This window comes from Conger conger, chromosome 12 (genome assembly GCF_963514075.1).
Source record: "Conger conger chromosome 12, fConCon1.1, whole genome shotgun sequence".
NCBI lineage: Eukaryota > Metazoa > Chordata > Actinopteri > Anguilliformes > Congridae > Conger > Conger conger.
This window is the reverse complement of record NC_083771.1, coordinates 40,919,092-40,933,590: the sequence shown is the minus strand read 5'-3', so window position 1 is coordinate 40,933,590 and position 14,499 is coordinate 40,919,092. Positions and strand designations below refer to the sequence as shown.

At 40.2% G+C, this 14,499-nt stretch overlaps 1 protein-coding gene across 1 annotated transcript in view; it reads left to right on the top strand.

The window, feature by feature from the left end:
- The first annotated feature begins 649 nt into the window (after nucleotides 1–649).
- lamc3 (laminin, gamma 3) overlaps nucleotides 650–14,499 on the top strand; it is a 69,536-nt gene continuing 55,686 nt past the window's right edge. Inside the window, exons 1-2 of the mRNA XM_061262591.1 lie at nucleotides 650–1,078; nucleotides 8,900–9,204. Of these exons, the coding sequence (XP_061118575.1) occupies nucleotides 721–1,078; nucleotides 8,900–9,204 (663 nt within the window). The 5' untranslated portion in view covers nucleotides 650–720. The remainder of the gene's footprint in view (nucleotides 1,079–8,899; nucleotides 9,205–14,499) is intronic.

The window sequence follows — 14,499 nt, the reverse complement described above, 5'->3', positions numbered from 1 at the left end:
CCTCATTCTGACATTTGGTCTGAAAAATAGACCTCTTGACCATGTCTGCAAGCTTTTATGCATTTAGTTGCTTCCACATGATTGGAATATTTTCATTAACTGGTGTATAGGTCCACCGAATAAAGTGATCATTGAGTGTATCTTGTAGTAATTAATTAATATAATACACATTTATAATATTATCATCCACTGCATTGTATAATAAAACTGTTATATAATTACATAAAATATATTCATATGAATAATTCTTAGGAACTTGGTGGAATAACAAGGTTAATACATTTGTTGTTTTCAGTTTTCTTTGTTTTTTTTTGCAGTTCTGCAGTTTTTTTTTAGTGGAAGCTGAAATGCAACACATCTTCTCACATGTATTATGTAAATACCACAATAAAAAATGGACATTTGGCCTATAATATCTTGCGCCTCCTGGCTAAATTAATCCCAACCAGTGTTACTCCTAGTGTAGCTACCATTTCATCCAGTTGGGGGCAAACAGCTAGAACATTTCTGTCCCAGATTTGCCCTCTCCCTCGTGCCTGAAGATCAGAGAACAGCTCCTCTGAAGTTCGCAGTGGGAGGGCACATGGAAGTGGTGAGGAGCAGGGGGAGAACGGGCGGACCGAGGAGCCCAGCAGAGCTCGGAGTCCTGTGTCCCATGTGTGCGCTCCTCCAGTGCCTCTCTCCCCGTCCGTCTGCCTGCTTCCCCCGGCCTGCACTGCCATGGAGAACGCCCCGCTCCTCCTGCTGCTCCTCGGCTCACACCTGGCGTCAGCCGGCATGGACTCCTGCTATGACGAGCAGGGCTCCCTCAGCCGCTGCATGCCGAAGTTTGAGAACGCCGCCTTCAACAGGACCGTGACGGCCTCGAACGCGTGCGGTCTCCCTGCGGAGGACTACTGCATGCAAGCCGGCCCGATGCGGTCGTGCCACCGCTGCGACGCCGCGGACCCCGAGAGACACCACAACGTCTCCAGCCTGACCGACTTCCACAGCGACGAGGAGCCCACCTGGTGGCAGAGCCAGTCCATGTTTTACGGAGTACAGCACCCCGCGTCTGTCAACCTCACCCTGCACTTGGGTAAGAGAGCCGTAATCACACATTCTCAACCGTCTGGCTGCTTTCCTGACTAATCGCAGGCTGTATAAGGGTAGAGTACTCTTGATGGCTTGTCCTGTATAGCTAACTTTTTCATATTCAGTTTACAGCCTGGAGCCTGAAAAACAAAGCCTTTAGAGGACTCGTAAAGTGTTAGAAGAATGGTAAAAGTCATATGAAGTGTATTTCAACGGGAAGGAAAAGCTTGAAATTCCCCAGAGCAGAATGGCTGTCTTTTTAAATGTACCTTTTGTGCTCTTATTTAATGCTTCAGCACTTGTATGCAAAACTGCATCAGCCTGCACATGGCTTAAAGTCATGCTGTTCAGATAATTGAAGACATATATCAGTGCTCCTCTTCAGGGAACTTTTAAGTGGCAAATAGAGAAATACAGACATGGCTGGTCACAGTCCACTGAAGCAGAGGTCCACCACAAATGCTCTGTAATTGTGAATTTTGAGAAAATTGAATTTATGTATGGAGAGAGGGAGAGAGAGAGAATATTGAAAACATGAGCATGTCTGGCCCTTTATTGTGGAAAGAACAATGGGCTCACTGTTCTGATAAGGTACATTGTATTCTTAAACCTTATGCGGCAGTAAAATTGTCGATAACATTTTTCACCTGTGTTGTGCATCATGGATTCATGCCATAATTTGGGTCAATGTAAACAAACACTATGTTTGTATTGTTGTATCAAGATTGTAGAATAGTACAATTACCTAATTTTCATCCAGAATTCTGTGATTTCACAGCTATGTGGAAAAAATGCAAAGGTTGGAGTAGGCAGCCACCAGGCAAGGTTATATTCTTTAATGTGCTATCATTGGTCTAAGAATACTTTTGAATACTACATTAAAATGGGGAATTAATGTAGGTTCATTCATTAGTGTGTGCCTGTGCATGCATTACTAATACGAACATACTTCTTATCTTAATGAATACGATGGTATCAAACATCTAAGCCCTTGAGAGTTCTTGTTAAAGTGTAAAGTACAACATTACAAGTACAATATACTATACCAGTGGTGCCCAACCCTGCTCCTGGAGATCTCCTAGATCTTTTCACTCCAACCCTAACAGAGCACACCTCATTCAACAGCTAAATCTTGTTGAGCTGCTAATTAGTAGAATCAGGTGTGCCAAATTAGGGTTGAAATAAAAACAGACGGGATGGTTGATCTGCAGGTGCAAGGTAGGATTGCCCTGTGCAATGCAATGGTTATGGCAATGGCCAGAGATATGGCATCCCACTACATCCAGTTAATAGTTGGTGGGTAGTTGTAAGGAAGGGGGCAGATAGTCAGTCCTGTGTTTCTTTGCACACAGAGAGGATTGTGGTTTCTTCCCTTTTAATGTGGGTGCCTCTCCCAGCTGTGCTGTAGTTGAGGCTCTTCCTGTCGTCTCTGTTTTCTTTCCAGTCCAATCAAAACAAGCTGCAGCCAAAGGGAACTTTAAAACAACACACATACCCTCACACATGAAAAGAGCCACAGGGACAGGCTACAGCCAGGTCAAGAATTTACGTGGAGAACAAACAAAACACAAGAGGGATACAAAAATGGCAGGGCAGTCTGTCAGTTCAGGAGACAGGGTCAAGCGTTTCCCAGACACACGCAAGGCGATCCGCATCTGGTTTTTATTGTCTGATGTTAGAAGGAAGAACTTCCTGTCTAGAAGGAAAATATGCAAACATGCAAAACTGAAAGCAATTGGTTCCATTCTCCATTGTTGTATTAAACTGGCGATGTTCTAGCTGCACCAAAAGTGTGCTATTTTGTTTAAATATGTGTTTATTTGTCTACACCAACCATACAAATGTTATATTCTACCAGTGTAACAATGCTATTTTCTAACAATGTTAATTCTCATGAATCTATTAAATGCCGTTCCAGAATATGATTGTTTCTTTTAAATCCCCAACCTTATGATTTGCTATCACAGTTTTATACCATGGCACTGAAAAATAACCACACCTTGGGCAAATAATATAGACACGTGTCACGTGGGTGTGCATTATTCTGTATAACTTTACGAATGAGAACAGATCGAACAGGTGTGTAGAATTTTTTCACAGCTAAAATATCCAACAAATATCAATGCGTACAACATACACTAGGTACTAAGCAATGCATTTCGAATTCATGCAAGTAGTCGACCTGGCGACAAAAATATGTTACCATAGGCTACATTGCATTGAGTAAGGCTACACTTTGCATTGTTGGAAATATAATAATAATGTAACTTATGCAATAATAATAACATAACTTACAACACACATTACATTATTACATTGCATTACATTACATTACGTGGCATTTAGCAGACGCTCTTATCCAGAGCGAAGTACAACAAAGTGCAAATGAAACACAACGAGTGAGAAGAGAATGATCAAACATTTAGTGTCTGTAATTCACTCCATAAAACCACAGGAAGTGAATATGCGTAGACACAGAATGCCCCGAGATGCTGAAATATATTCAGTACACTGAGATTCTCTGTAAACTACAGATATTGTGAAGTATGTTATAATTTAATATGTCGTTTTGCTGGACTGGCTGCAAGAACGAGACTTGCCAGTTGATTTTGATAGCTGTGCTGTGTAATTCAACTCAATATTGAGGTCTTTCTATTCTTCAGTTCAAAATGGAAAGGGCTCCGTTCAGTTGCATGGCACTGAAGTCACAGTGTCAAATTTATATAAATTACTTACTATTATTTTCTTTGGTGATGATGCAGCTTCAATTAATACATTTGTTTCTAACTAAAACTAAAAGTAAATTGCCTATAACTACATTACTTTGGCAAGTTAGCTGTGATATTAGTGGGATAATACCCTTATTATAGTAGCGTATAGTCACAATATGATCCGCACAGCCGTTGGGCCCTTGAGCAAGGCCCTTAACCCTGCATTGCTCCAGGGGAGGATTGTCTCCTGCTTAGCCTAATCAACTGGACGTCGCTCTGGATAAGAGAGTCGGCCAAATGCCTGTAATGTAATGTAAATAACTCTTCCTTCAGGGTGTTAAACATAGCACCACCTTGTCGGGCTATTATTTCCTCATAACTGACTCATTCATAGGGTATTGTCCCTTAAGTAGTAGATGGCATCGTTGGAGGAGAGGAGAATGTTGATAAGCCTTAGGATGAAAAAGCATCTGCAATTACAAATCAGATGTGTTTACACATGCTCCAAAGACTGCCATGAATATTGATATTGCCCTGTCTCTTGAAATATTTAGCACTGTAACCATTTAATAGACGCTGGCAAAGGTTTAATTATGGTCACGGTATTGCCACATCATTTGCACAGCCTTAAATTGCACGTTTTCACAAGATGTTCTCAGTGTACTCCCACGCATTTCAACATGCAAACTACTTCCTCTCAGTGACACTTCAAATATATCCTCTGGACACAGATGCCAAATGGTACCTTCCTGTAAATGTTAGTATAAATATTTTGACTGCAAGCTGAGTCTCAACATCATTTCCTGTGGACAAGTATGGGTCAGACAGCTGTTTTTATGTTGTTAACATGCGTATCTTAAGGTTGTTCTGCTACAGCTGCACTGTTGCTATGCTACCAGGGAAGTCTGCTCTGTGGACTGTTTCAATGAATGCAGATTGTGGACACGTTGGAAGTGCATTAATCCAATGATCCCTGAACGGGATCTCAGGAGACTATACTTCTGCCTATCAAAATCAGACTTGTCATAATGTTCATCTTTTGGGATTCCTTATAATGAAAGAGTCATTTAGAATTAATAAAGAATTTCATAAACATAATTAAAATGTAAATATAAAACAAAAACAGTTCAAATGAAATTTAAGAATTTAGTGAGTACATCTACATTCCGAGAGGAATTTGCATGTGTTTTGATCTGCAGAAAGAGTTGCATCAGTTACTGTCTAGTTTAATTTTAGAAAATCCACATCAATCCCTCTCCTATACACATCAACCACAAATCTCAAAAGGGCAGTTTGCTTTAAACGAACCAGTGCGATGAAGGTAACATGGCTGTCGGTGAAGAAGATAACGAGCTAACTGGCTGACTGTGGATCCCAAACGTATTTGAACGAATTGAAAGAATTTTGTAAACCGCGATGTAATATGTTTTGATTCCTTTTTCTGCCTCATTGTCTGGTGCATGATTTCTAACTCATTGTTTCTAGTATACCGGTTAACTGTTCCCTGGGGAGACTAAATGGTACGCAGCCAATTTCACTGTAGTGGAATAAAATTGTCATTGGGGTGGAAAGATGTTAAAAAAGCCTTGCTGTGAGAAATGATCACTGGTAATACACTGGAAAAAAGACCATTATTTTCTTCACAGAATGTGCATTATAATGTATTCAACTCTTTCTGATGTTTCAGTTTTTGGTTGAAGTAAGTAAAGATATACACAATGACATGCGTGTTCTAATTTAACGTTAGTTTAGCGGCTTTTCATCTTGTGGGATTCAACTTACGAAACTCTCGATGACACACATCTTCTTGCTTCACAATGTACAGACAGGGTACAATATTTCAGTCACCCGCGTTGAGGAAACTCCACTTTGACCCCGGCGGGAAGGAGATCGATAAGGCTACTTCAAGCTGCATCATCTGATGCTGTGGACCTGATTCCAGGGAAATCTGGGGGGCTTTTTGTATGCAGCGATCCTCCCCCCATCCTTGGAGCGGTGGTCCAACTACGCCGGTCTCTTGTGTGCTGCCCGTACCTGGCTTTGGGCCAGGACCGGGACACAAACCCCGGTCCCCGGTCCTGATGCCTGCAGCAAGGTCCGATGCTTTAGCCGTGCACCACAGCGGTGCTCGATACATACAAAATGAATAATAGTTGGCAAATAGAAAAGTTATGTCATTTATTTACTCCTCAAGTAAATGTAACTGATATTAACTGAAAAAAAGTATATTTCTTGATGAATCAGAGTGGGCCCTTTTACCAAAAAATAATATTCAAAAAGCATCCGAAATTTTCCTGCCAAGATGTTCATTGCAAAATTTCACTCTCCACCTCCTTCTGTCCTGGGATGTTTAAAAACCAAAAAAGGGATTGGGGAATCAAATTAATGAGCAACGATTCTACTAAGTCTGTGTAAAGTGTGTGGCACTGCCACCAAGAAAGGAATTAAAACATCTGATTATATTTCATCACAGAGCTCATGACTAATACAAAGCCAACGCGGCACGGAGTCATGCCTTCGGCTGTGGCAGCTGTCATGAAACAGAGACATGAGCTAATCACGAGACCAAAGGGGACTCTGTTTCAGACAGCTCCGCATTCCCCGCTCTGTGGAAAGCATCTCCATAACTTCCACCATTTTACCTGTAGTGTCAGCTTCTCCTGCTGCTTAAGCTCTGTTAGTGGTCGCTCCGCAGGTAGACATACATACAATAGACCTTGCTTGAACCAAATCTTTTATTTCACTCAGTTTTGTGAGGCAATTGCATTGTTCTTGCTGGTTTTTCTGTTTGTTTGTTTGACTGTTTGTTTTTTGAGTGACATTATCTGAAATGAGGAGAAAGTGCTGAAAAATATTCCAGTTGCAGAGTAATTAGGTGAGCAATTCATCTAATGCCCCGGCTCAGTAACATTCTCAGTCCTAGCACCTGCACACTCATTTTCTACATGTGCTCTTCATTTTCCACTAGGATGTGTCCATTCTTTCTTTTATAGAAGAGGACTGCATGCCACTCAGTGCTTTCTTTGAAAATTGCAATCTATATGGTTGTTGCTTCACTGTGTGTAACCAGCAGGAAACTTTTAAAAACTGTAATAACTGCTTATTTTAAGTACTTTTCTGGATTGTTTGTTGTTGTTGTTGTTGTCGTTGTTGTCTTGTTCTCTTACAAGAATCAACGACTCAGTGTATTACCTATTTCAAACAGCAAGGAAACCGCTTCATATTTGATCATTTTCATCACATCTAGCAGTGTGATCTAGTTGTCCACAGCTCACATTGCTTTGTTGGTTCACATATGCATAGGTGCATAGGGACTGGCTAACATTCTGTGAAAACCAACAATACTAGCCAGTGATGACTATGGACCCAAGCAAGCAGAAGTAAATAATAATGTCTGTGCCTTGCCTATTTCATTTGATAAAAATAAAAAAAAACTAAACAGGAAGGCATTCATCAACTTCTACATTGGTATTTTGAAGCTGAAGCAACAAGAATACGCTTACAGGCTGCCAAAAAGTTCAGGAGCAAATTAATGAAAAGTCCCCCACTCCCTGGGAAGTCCCTGTGCCTCTATCTAATTTAATTTTGAGGAAATCATTAGTTGGATCGGTAAGACACCATACATTAAGAGATGGCAGCCTTGTGCAAGAGTTCTCCCGAATAAACATCTTGGTGCTTGTACCTCTGCTCAAATCCAGGAGATAAGAGCACAAAATGCTCTAAGTAATACATTTGCTCTGATTGCAGACTGTGAAGTAGTGGCTAAGAGGAGATGAAGTGCAAAGGTGCAAAAAAAAGGAAAATTAGACCCTGGAGGAAGAGTTGTGAAGTGACTTGGAGCTGAAGGAGTATTGATATTATTCACCCGAGCGCTGTGAGGGGAATGCAAAAAGCCCAGTCACCTGCGTCTCAAGGATGAGGAGCCAATAACACCTGCCACTGCAAGTGTATTTGTTGTTGCGTACAAGTGATTCACAATTCCTGAAAATGTTGTCCTGGCATCCTTCTTTCAAATTAGATTCTCTTTCCAGGAGCTGATATCTCAGTACCCGTTTTGTGACCGCGACCCTCAATTATTTATTCAAACATCAAAATGTCATTTTCTGTGTGAACTGAATTCACCTAAGTGTATTATATATATCATAGATATTTATTCACCTCAAAGTGGATTTTCCAACCGAAACAGTCCTACTATATCCCACCAGCGGTAGGAAAAATTATACAGTGATACCTTTTACTGAGATTCAGAGATTCATAATTTAGAAATTAACATATTTAACATTTCTCTCACACTGTCTCTTCATCTCCATTTTCTCCATCCCTTTTAACATAATTTGAATTGATCATTAATGAAAGCCTGGCAAATCTCCACAAAATCATGATGTTTAATTCCTTGATGTGTGGATTCTGTTATGACAGAATTTGGAAGTTGTTTTTCGTTCTGTATTAACCTTTTTGGTATTGTAGCAGCTTTGGAATACAAACACAAGTACAATTCAATCTTCAAGTGTAATAGTCTGTGGCCACATCAATACGGTGTAACCCCGCAGTGCAATTAACGCTGTGTAAAGGGAAAAGACTATTATTTCCATGCTGCAAATGCGACCTTGTTACAATTATTATAATTTTTTGATAATTGTCTTCATTTGAGGGGAATATTATTCATTTTGGCCTTCATATTATCAGGGCTAAAATTCATTGATTCAAAAGTTTTTGAATCAGGTTATGATTGCAACATTTTTACTTTCAGTTTTATATGAAGTATATTCACGGCCACGAAAAAATTCCTGAGAGCTTATTTGTAATTTAGAATCAGACCAAGTTCCCACCTCAAAGATCTGCGCGGAGCCATGTGGGGCAAAAACAAGAAGCCTCACTATTAAAGACCAGATGCCTTATATTACACGGAATGTCTAATTGCTTTCTTTCATTATTATATTTCTTCCTCTTGACTTCTTTCCTTTTACTGCAAAAACGACTGCAAAGACTGTAAGTTGTAAACTACAATAAAGTACCATTGTCTTCATCTTCGCATTATAGTTCTCATTCTGCACATTCTGCTGCTCACTCTCTGTCTATTTCCCCACTGAGAGCGCCGTTTCCATTGTCCACAGGGAAAGCGTTCGAGATCACATACGTCCGGCTGAAGTTCCACACCAGCCGCCCTGAGAGCTTTGCCATCTATAAGCGCTTGAAAGATGGAGGGCCCTGGCTACCTTACCAGTACTATAGTGCCTCCTGCAAAAAGACTTATGGGAAAGATGGCAAGGGATACATCCGTCCCGGAGATGATGAAAGAACAGCCCTCTGCACAGACGAATTCAGCGATATCTCACCCCTGACAGGCGGAAACGTGGCATTCTCCACACTTGAGGGACGTCCGAGTGCCTACAACTTTGACCAGAGCCCAGTGCTCCAGGTAAGATGTCGCCTGTGTGTGTGTGTGTGTGTGTGTGTGTGCATGCTTGCGTCCCAGTTGTGATGCATTGATGTTGTGCAACCCCATTTTTAATCTAGAAGCTTGAAAAGAAAGCCATCATACATTTTCAATACACAGAGATACGTACGTATGAGTGCCCGGGATGTTGTGAATAGGCAGAAACAATTTACAGCATATAGACGTAGAGCTCTATTTCTCCAAAAGAGGAATGCAGCCATATTCTGAGTTATTTTAGGTTTTTATCAGCGGCTCTGTATCCTGCAGGTATGAGGAGGCAAGACATACATTTCCTCTCTTTAAAGAAGCCCCTTTGCCAAAATGTTGTCAGCATGAGTCCAGGTTTAATCTATGATATCCTTTCTGCAACCCCCCCCCCCCCCCCCTATCAAACACCATTATTTCAGTGGCTAGGGGTTTCACAAAAGAACACCCATCAGCTGAAATGCATGCTAATCTGTACTGCAGAGCTTGATAAAGACATTTGCAAAATCCCTTGGGGCTTGGAAGGAAATTGGATTAAGTTAGATGTTTTTTATTTTTTTCGCAGCAAGCATTGTGCACTCAAAAACATTTATGAATTACTTGATAAAATGATGGGCAGTGGTTGCATGCAACATTATTAAGTATATGTGACTTCCACTGATTAGGTTAACTAAAGTTAACTTCCCCTAGATAAACTAAGTTTTTCTTATGAAAAATTTGCTACATTATTCAGTAACTTAACTTCCTATTGTTAATCCAACAGACTTTTAATAAGTACCCGTCAGATGAACTCAACTACATGTAAATTATTTGAAACTGATGTAACACCAGATGTCTACTTACACTGCACCTCATAAAACATTTATGTTCTTAAGTGGAAAATCACTTTATTTTTAAATGAAAGCAGCCTACAGATGCAAACTGGCAAATCAAATATTGCACCACTGAACAAATGTAGTAGTTTACAGACAAACTATTTGAAAGTCATATATTTGTAATAAAAAACTGTCCATCAATATAGCTGAAACTAAAGTAGCAAATAGCAGTGAATTTAAATTATATTAAGTTACTAATGCTTTAATTTCAATCCATTTCACGAGAAAATTTAGTAACCCCCCCCCCCCAAAAAAAAAAAAAAAAAAGTTTATTTCGAAAAAATATTCATAGCTTTTCCTCAGAACTATTTTCATATACAGTTTTGGAACCACAAATGGCCGCAACTTTATCCAATATTGTAAACAGAGATATTCCATGCTGTCTCAGCATACTAATTTTGAATGACAATGCAAAATTTGATTTATCTCTACCTCAAAAATGTGTATGGTTGGCTGGCCTCACTGCAGCTAAAAAGACACTTGCACAAAGGTGGAAGCCGCTCCATTCTTTGTCCTGGTCTCATTGGGTGAACAGCTTCCTGCAAATTATTCATATGGAAACATCAATCGCCCAGATTCATGCAGCTAGTCGTGGGAGGTTAGATGCCCGGGATGGGACACAGTGCAGGAATGGCTGCTGGAGTGGAGGCAGTTGGAGAGCCTCCACTCCACAGCCTTTTGGGGCTTAGTAGTGGGCCTCCATTCATTAGCTAGCATCTCTAGCCCTCTTAACTTGACCTATCAGTCAGTCGCAAGTTCCATAGTTCTGACCAGCACGAATCACCAAAATCTATGCTGGGAGCGCTAACTCTTCGTACAGCATTTTTATCTCTTCGTGATAAGCATTTGTGCATATACAGCGTCTCATTGTCTCACAAGCTAAGTAGGATTGAGTTTTTGGAATCGTTTAATTGCACGGTCGTGTTTTTTGGTTGTGTTTTATCTTCACTGAAAATAAGGAAAACTTGATGTTGAGTATAATAATCATGCTCTCCAGGCTTTTCATCATTGCGTTTTACTGAATTTGAGATTAAAGGCTTGATGCTGTGCCACTGCACTACATGTTCCATTACAGGCCTGACATTCCCATTAATTCACGGGAGCTGTAATTACTCACTCTGGGTTTTAATTAGCTGTAATTTGAAGAGAGAAAAGCTGGTGTTTCGTTTAATGTTACTTCTAAATTGTACCATATGCATTCCCTACAGCAGGAGGCCCGATTCAAATTTGTACGTCAATATATTTTTGTTGTAGCTCTTCGTCATTTCTATCCAGCGAGTAATTCAGTGCTTTTAATTCCAACTGTTGCGTACCTGTGTATTTTCCAAAGTTTTTGTTCATTCACTTCCTGGAAAATGAGATTTTACAAGATTTTACATCATCGTGTAGCAATTTTCCGTTCCCCTCTAATCAATATCCTTTTCACACAGTGGTGTGAAATGATCCTCATTTGACGTCCCCCTCCCCAATTTATGTCAGTCAAATCAACTCCCCGAAATGCCCTGAAAGATCAATTTTACTTGTGTATATGTGTCGTATATACACAAGTGAAACGGACATTCAGTCGTATTGACCTCAAAATGTATTTTGAGTTTTAGTGGAAGGAGAAGAATATAAGCTTTGTAACAATACCAAAGTTATCTCTCTACTTCAAATACCAAGGGAGTTGTGCCCATTTAATTTTGAGTGCCACTAAACCATGTTTTTGAGAAAAACTGCTTCAAAATTTAATTGCGAAAGTTACATGAGCCTGGAACACCAGGATAACGAAACTCTGGATCTCTAAATCGTCATCTCTCATAGAATTTTGTCACGTAAAGAGACAAGAGATGGAGAGAATATGAGTAAGAGATAACACGCTTTAAGCCTAACACATTTTATTTGCAAGTAGGAGAGGTTAACACACACCTACTCAGATGTGCTATAAGTCTCAAAATCATATTTCAGAAAACAGCTTTCTTATAGCTCAATATGACCTTCTGGAAAATTCCCCATTCTTGAGCCAAACAGGTGTGAGGAACGTTTTTTGCTCAGTGAAGATGCGGAAGGTGGCCTCAGCCTGCAGGTACAATCAGGAGCAACCATGACCATTTGACACTGGCAGTACTTTTCCTTTTACTTTTAGTCATGCGATTATCTAATCAGCCAATTGTGTGCCAGCAGTGCTATGCATACAATCATGTATATACAGGTCAGGAGCTTCAGCTAATGTTTACATCAACCACCAGAATGGGGAAAAATTTTGATCTAAGTGAATTTGATCATGGAATGATTGTTGGTGGCAGACAGGGTGGTTTGAGTATTTCAGGAACTGCTGATCTCCTGGGATTTTCACGCAAAGAAATATGACATTGTATTTGGTGTCTTTAAAGCTGCTGTGGCTTAATGCAAGAATTTAAAACTTACGGTAGTTGTAACTTGCCAGTTCTCGCTAGATGCCTGTGCACTGCCATGAGCTCGCAGGAGAGCTATCAGATACTTGCATTCTGATTTTAGGATATTCATTGTTGTGGTTAAGGTAAATGACTGGGACACGCAAGGTTGGTGGTTCTAATCCCAGTCTAGCCACAATAAGATCTGCACAGCCATTGGGCCCTTAAGCAAGGCCCTTAACCCTGCATTGCTCCAGGGGAGGATTATCTCCTGCTTAGTCTAATCAACTGTACGTCGCTCTGGATAAGAGCGTCTGCTAAATGACAATAATGTAATGCAATGTTTCTCTCGCTGTTCTTAGTATAGCTTATGTTTTGATTTACCTGCATCTATTGCAGCAAGTTAGGCAGTGGCAAGTTGTAAAAAAGGCACAAAGGCAGTGAGTGTCAAGTGTGGATGGCTTAGCTTGGTGGTGTGGAACCTTAGCCACTTCTAGCAGGCTGCAGCTTTCTTTTTTATACACTACATTATCAGGCCACAGCTTTCAGTCTGCCATTGGACCTGCTTTGTCAGAAACACGGCAAAATTCAAGCATAGCCTGGATTTTATTGAATTGTTTTTATTTTGAATCTTTACTTGGCCTAGTTTTAGTAAAATTATTTTTGTTATTGCAGCAAAGGTAGGTATTAGGCTGTGGAATGCGGGGTTAGTTTTAGCTTGCTTACATATTGGTGCAATAGAGCAGCTCCTCATCTGTCTGTTTTATTTTATTTTTGGCTTGCTCAATGTCTCAATGCTTACCACCAACCACTGCTAAGTGATCAAGCTTGCATGTAACCTGCACATGTCTTCCTTCAATTTATATCTGTAGCGTGCATGCTTTGAAGGAAAGCATACACTTGACTGTGCTCTCCTGAATCGATAGCAGATGAGCTACAATTAGCAATCAATACAATGAGCCCTGATAAAATTCATTTTCAGTGTGGCCCAATCCACAATTGGAATTTTTCACTTTTCACTCCATTTCCTTCTTTGATGGAGTACACATGAATATAAATTTGCTGGTCTCATTTAATTTTATATGCTTGGAATTTTTCTTCATATGGTTGTCTTACCTTGATCCCATCTTGCCGGTTACAATATGAGCAAGTAATTACTACTTTATGGTCCATGATAAAGGAATAATATTAAAGTTAGCCATACACTTGCATGGGATTTGTGATTGTGAAGTTTAACTTAGGACATCCCCATGTTAGGAAACTGTTTGTATTAACAACTGAAGACAAAATGGCAGTTGTTACGGTTGTTTTTTCTTATGTTTTCCTCTTTTTCTCCTAATTTGGAATGACCAGTTGTATTCACAAAATACTCATTACCTCACCCTGCTGTTCTCTGAAGCCTGTAATGTCAACCACAGCTCCTTTGTACATGGAAATTAGTCTTGGAATGTCACGCATTCCCCATAAAACAGACTGTAAGCGACCCAATTAACCAGCCAGGGTTTCTGGTGTGCAATGAGACACACTGCATTGCCCTGTCTGGGCTGCTAGCCTCAGTCAGCTTTGCAGGGTCCAGATGAATATTGAACCGTCGGGCACTTCTGTACCCTGGAATGGTACTTTTACAGGATGAGCCACCCAGCAGCACTCTTACTACTGTTTTAAGAATAAGTACAAACTCTTGGCTACAAATTTAACGGAGAAGCAGTATTTTCTTCTTATAAATAATCCAAACAGTTGAAGCCCATCTCAAACTGTAAAACAGGGGAAAAGCTCCAAGCCCCCCATAGATTAAATTAATTTCTTGTTGAGTGACTGTCGTGGTAGATGGGGAACTACACCTCTACATTTAACCCCCAATTATTTTTTATTAATTGTTTTGGCTTGACTTGCCAGCAGGGCAGAATAGCTCATGTTTGAAGATAGCTCTGCCACCAGGAAGGAAGTGGAGGTTAATGGACAGTGGGCACTTTCAGGCTCAGTTTTCATTTTCATGTATAATTACAAATTTATAACAGAAAACATGATTAAATTAAACTCAGTTT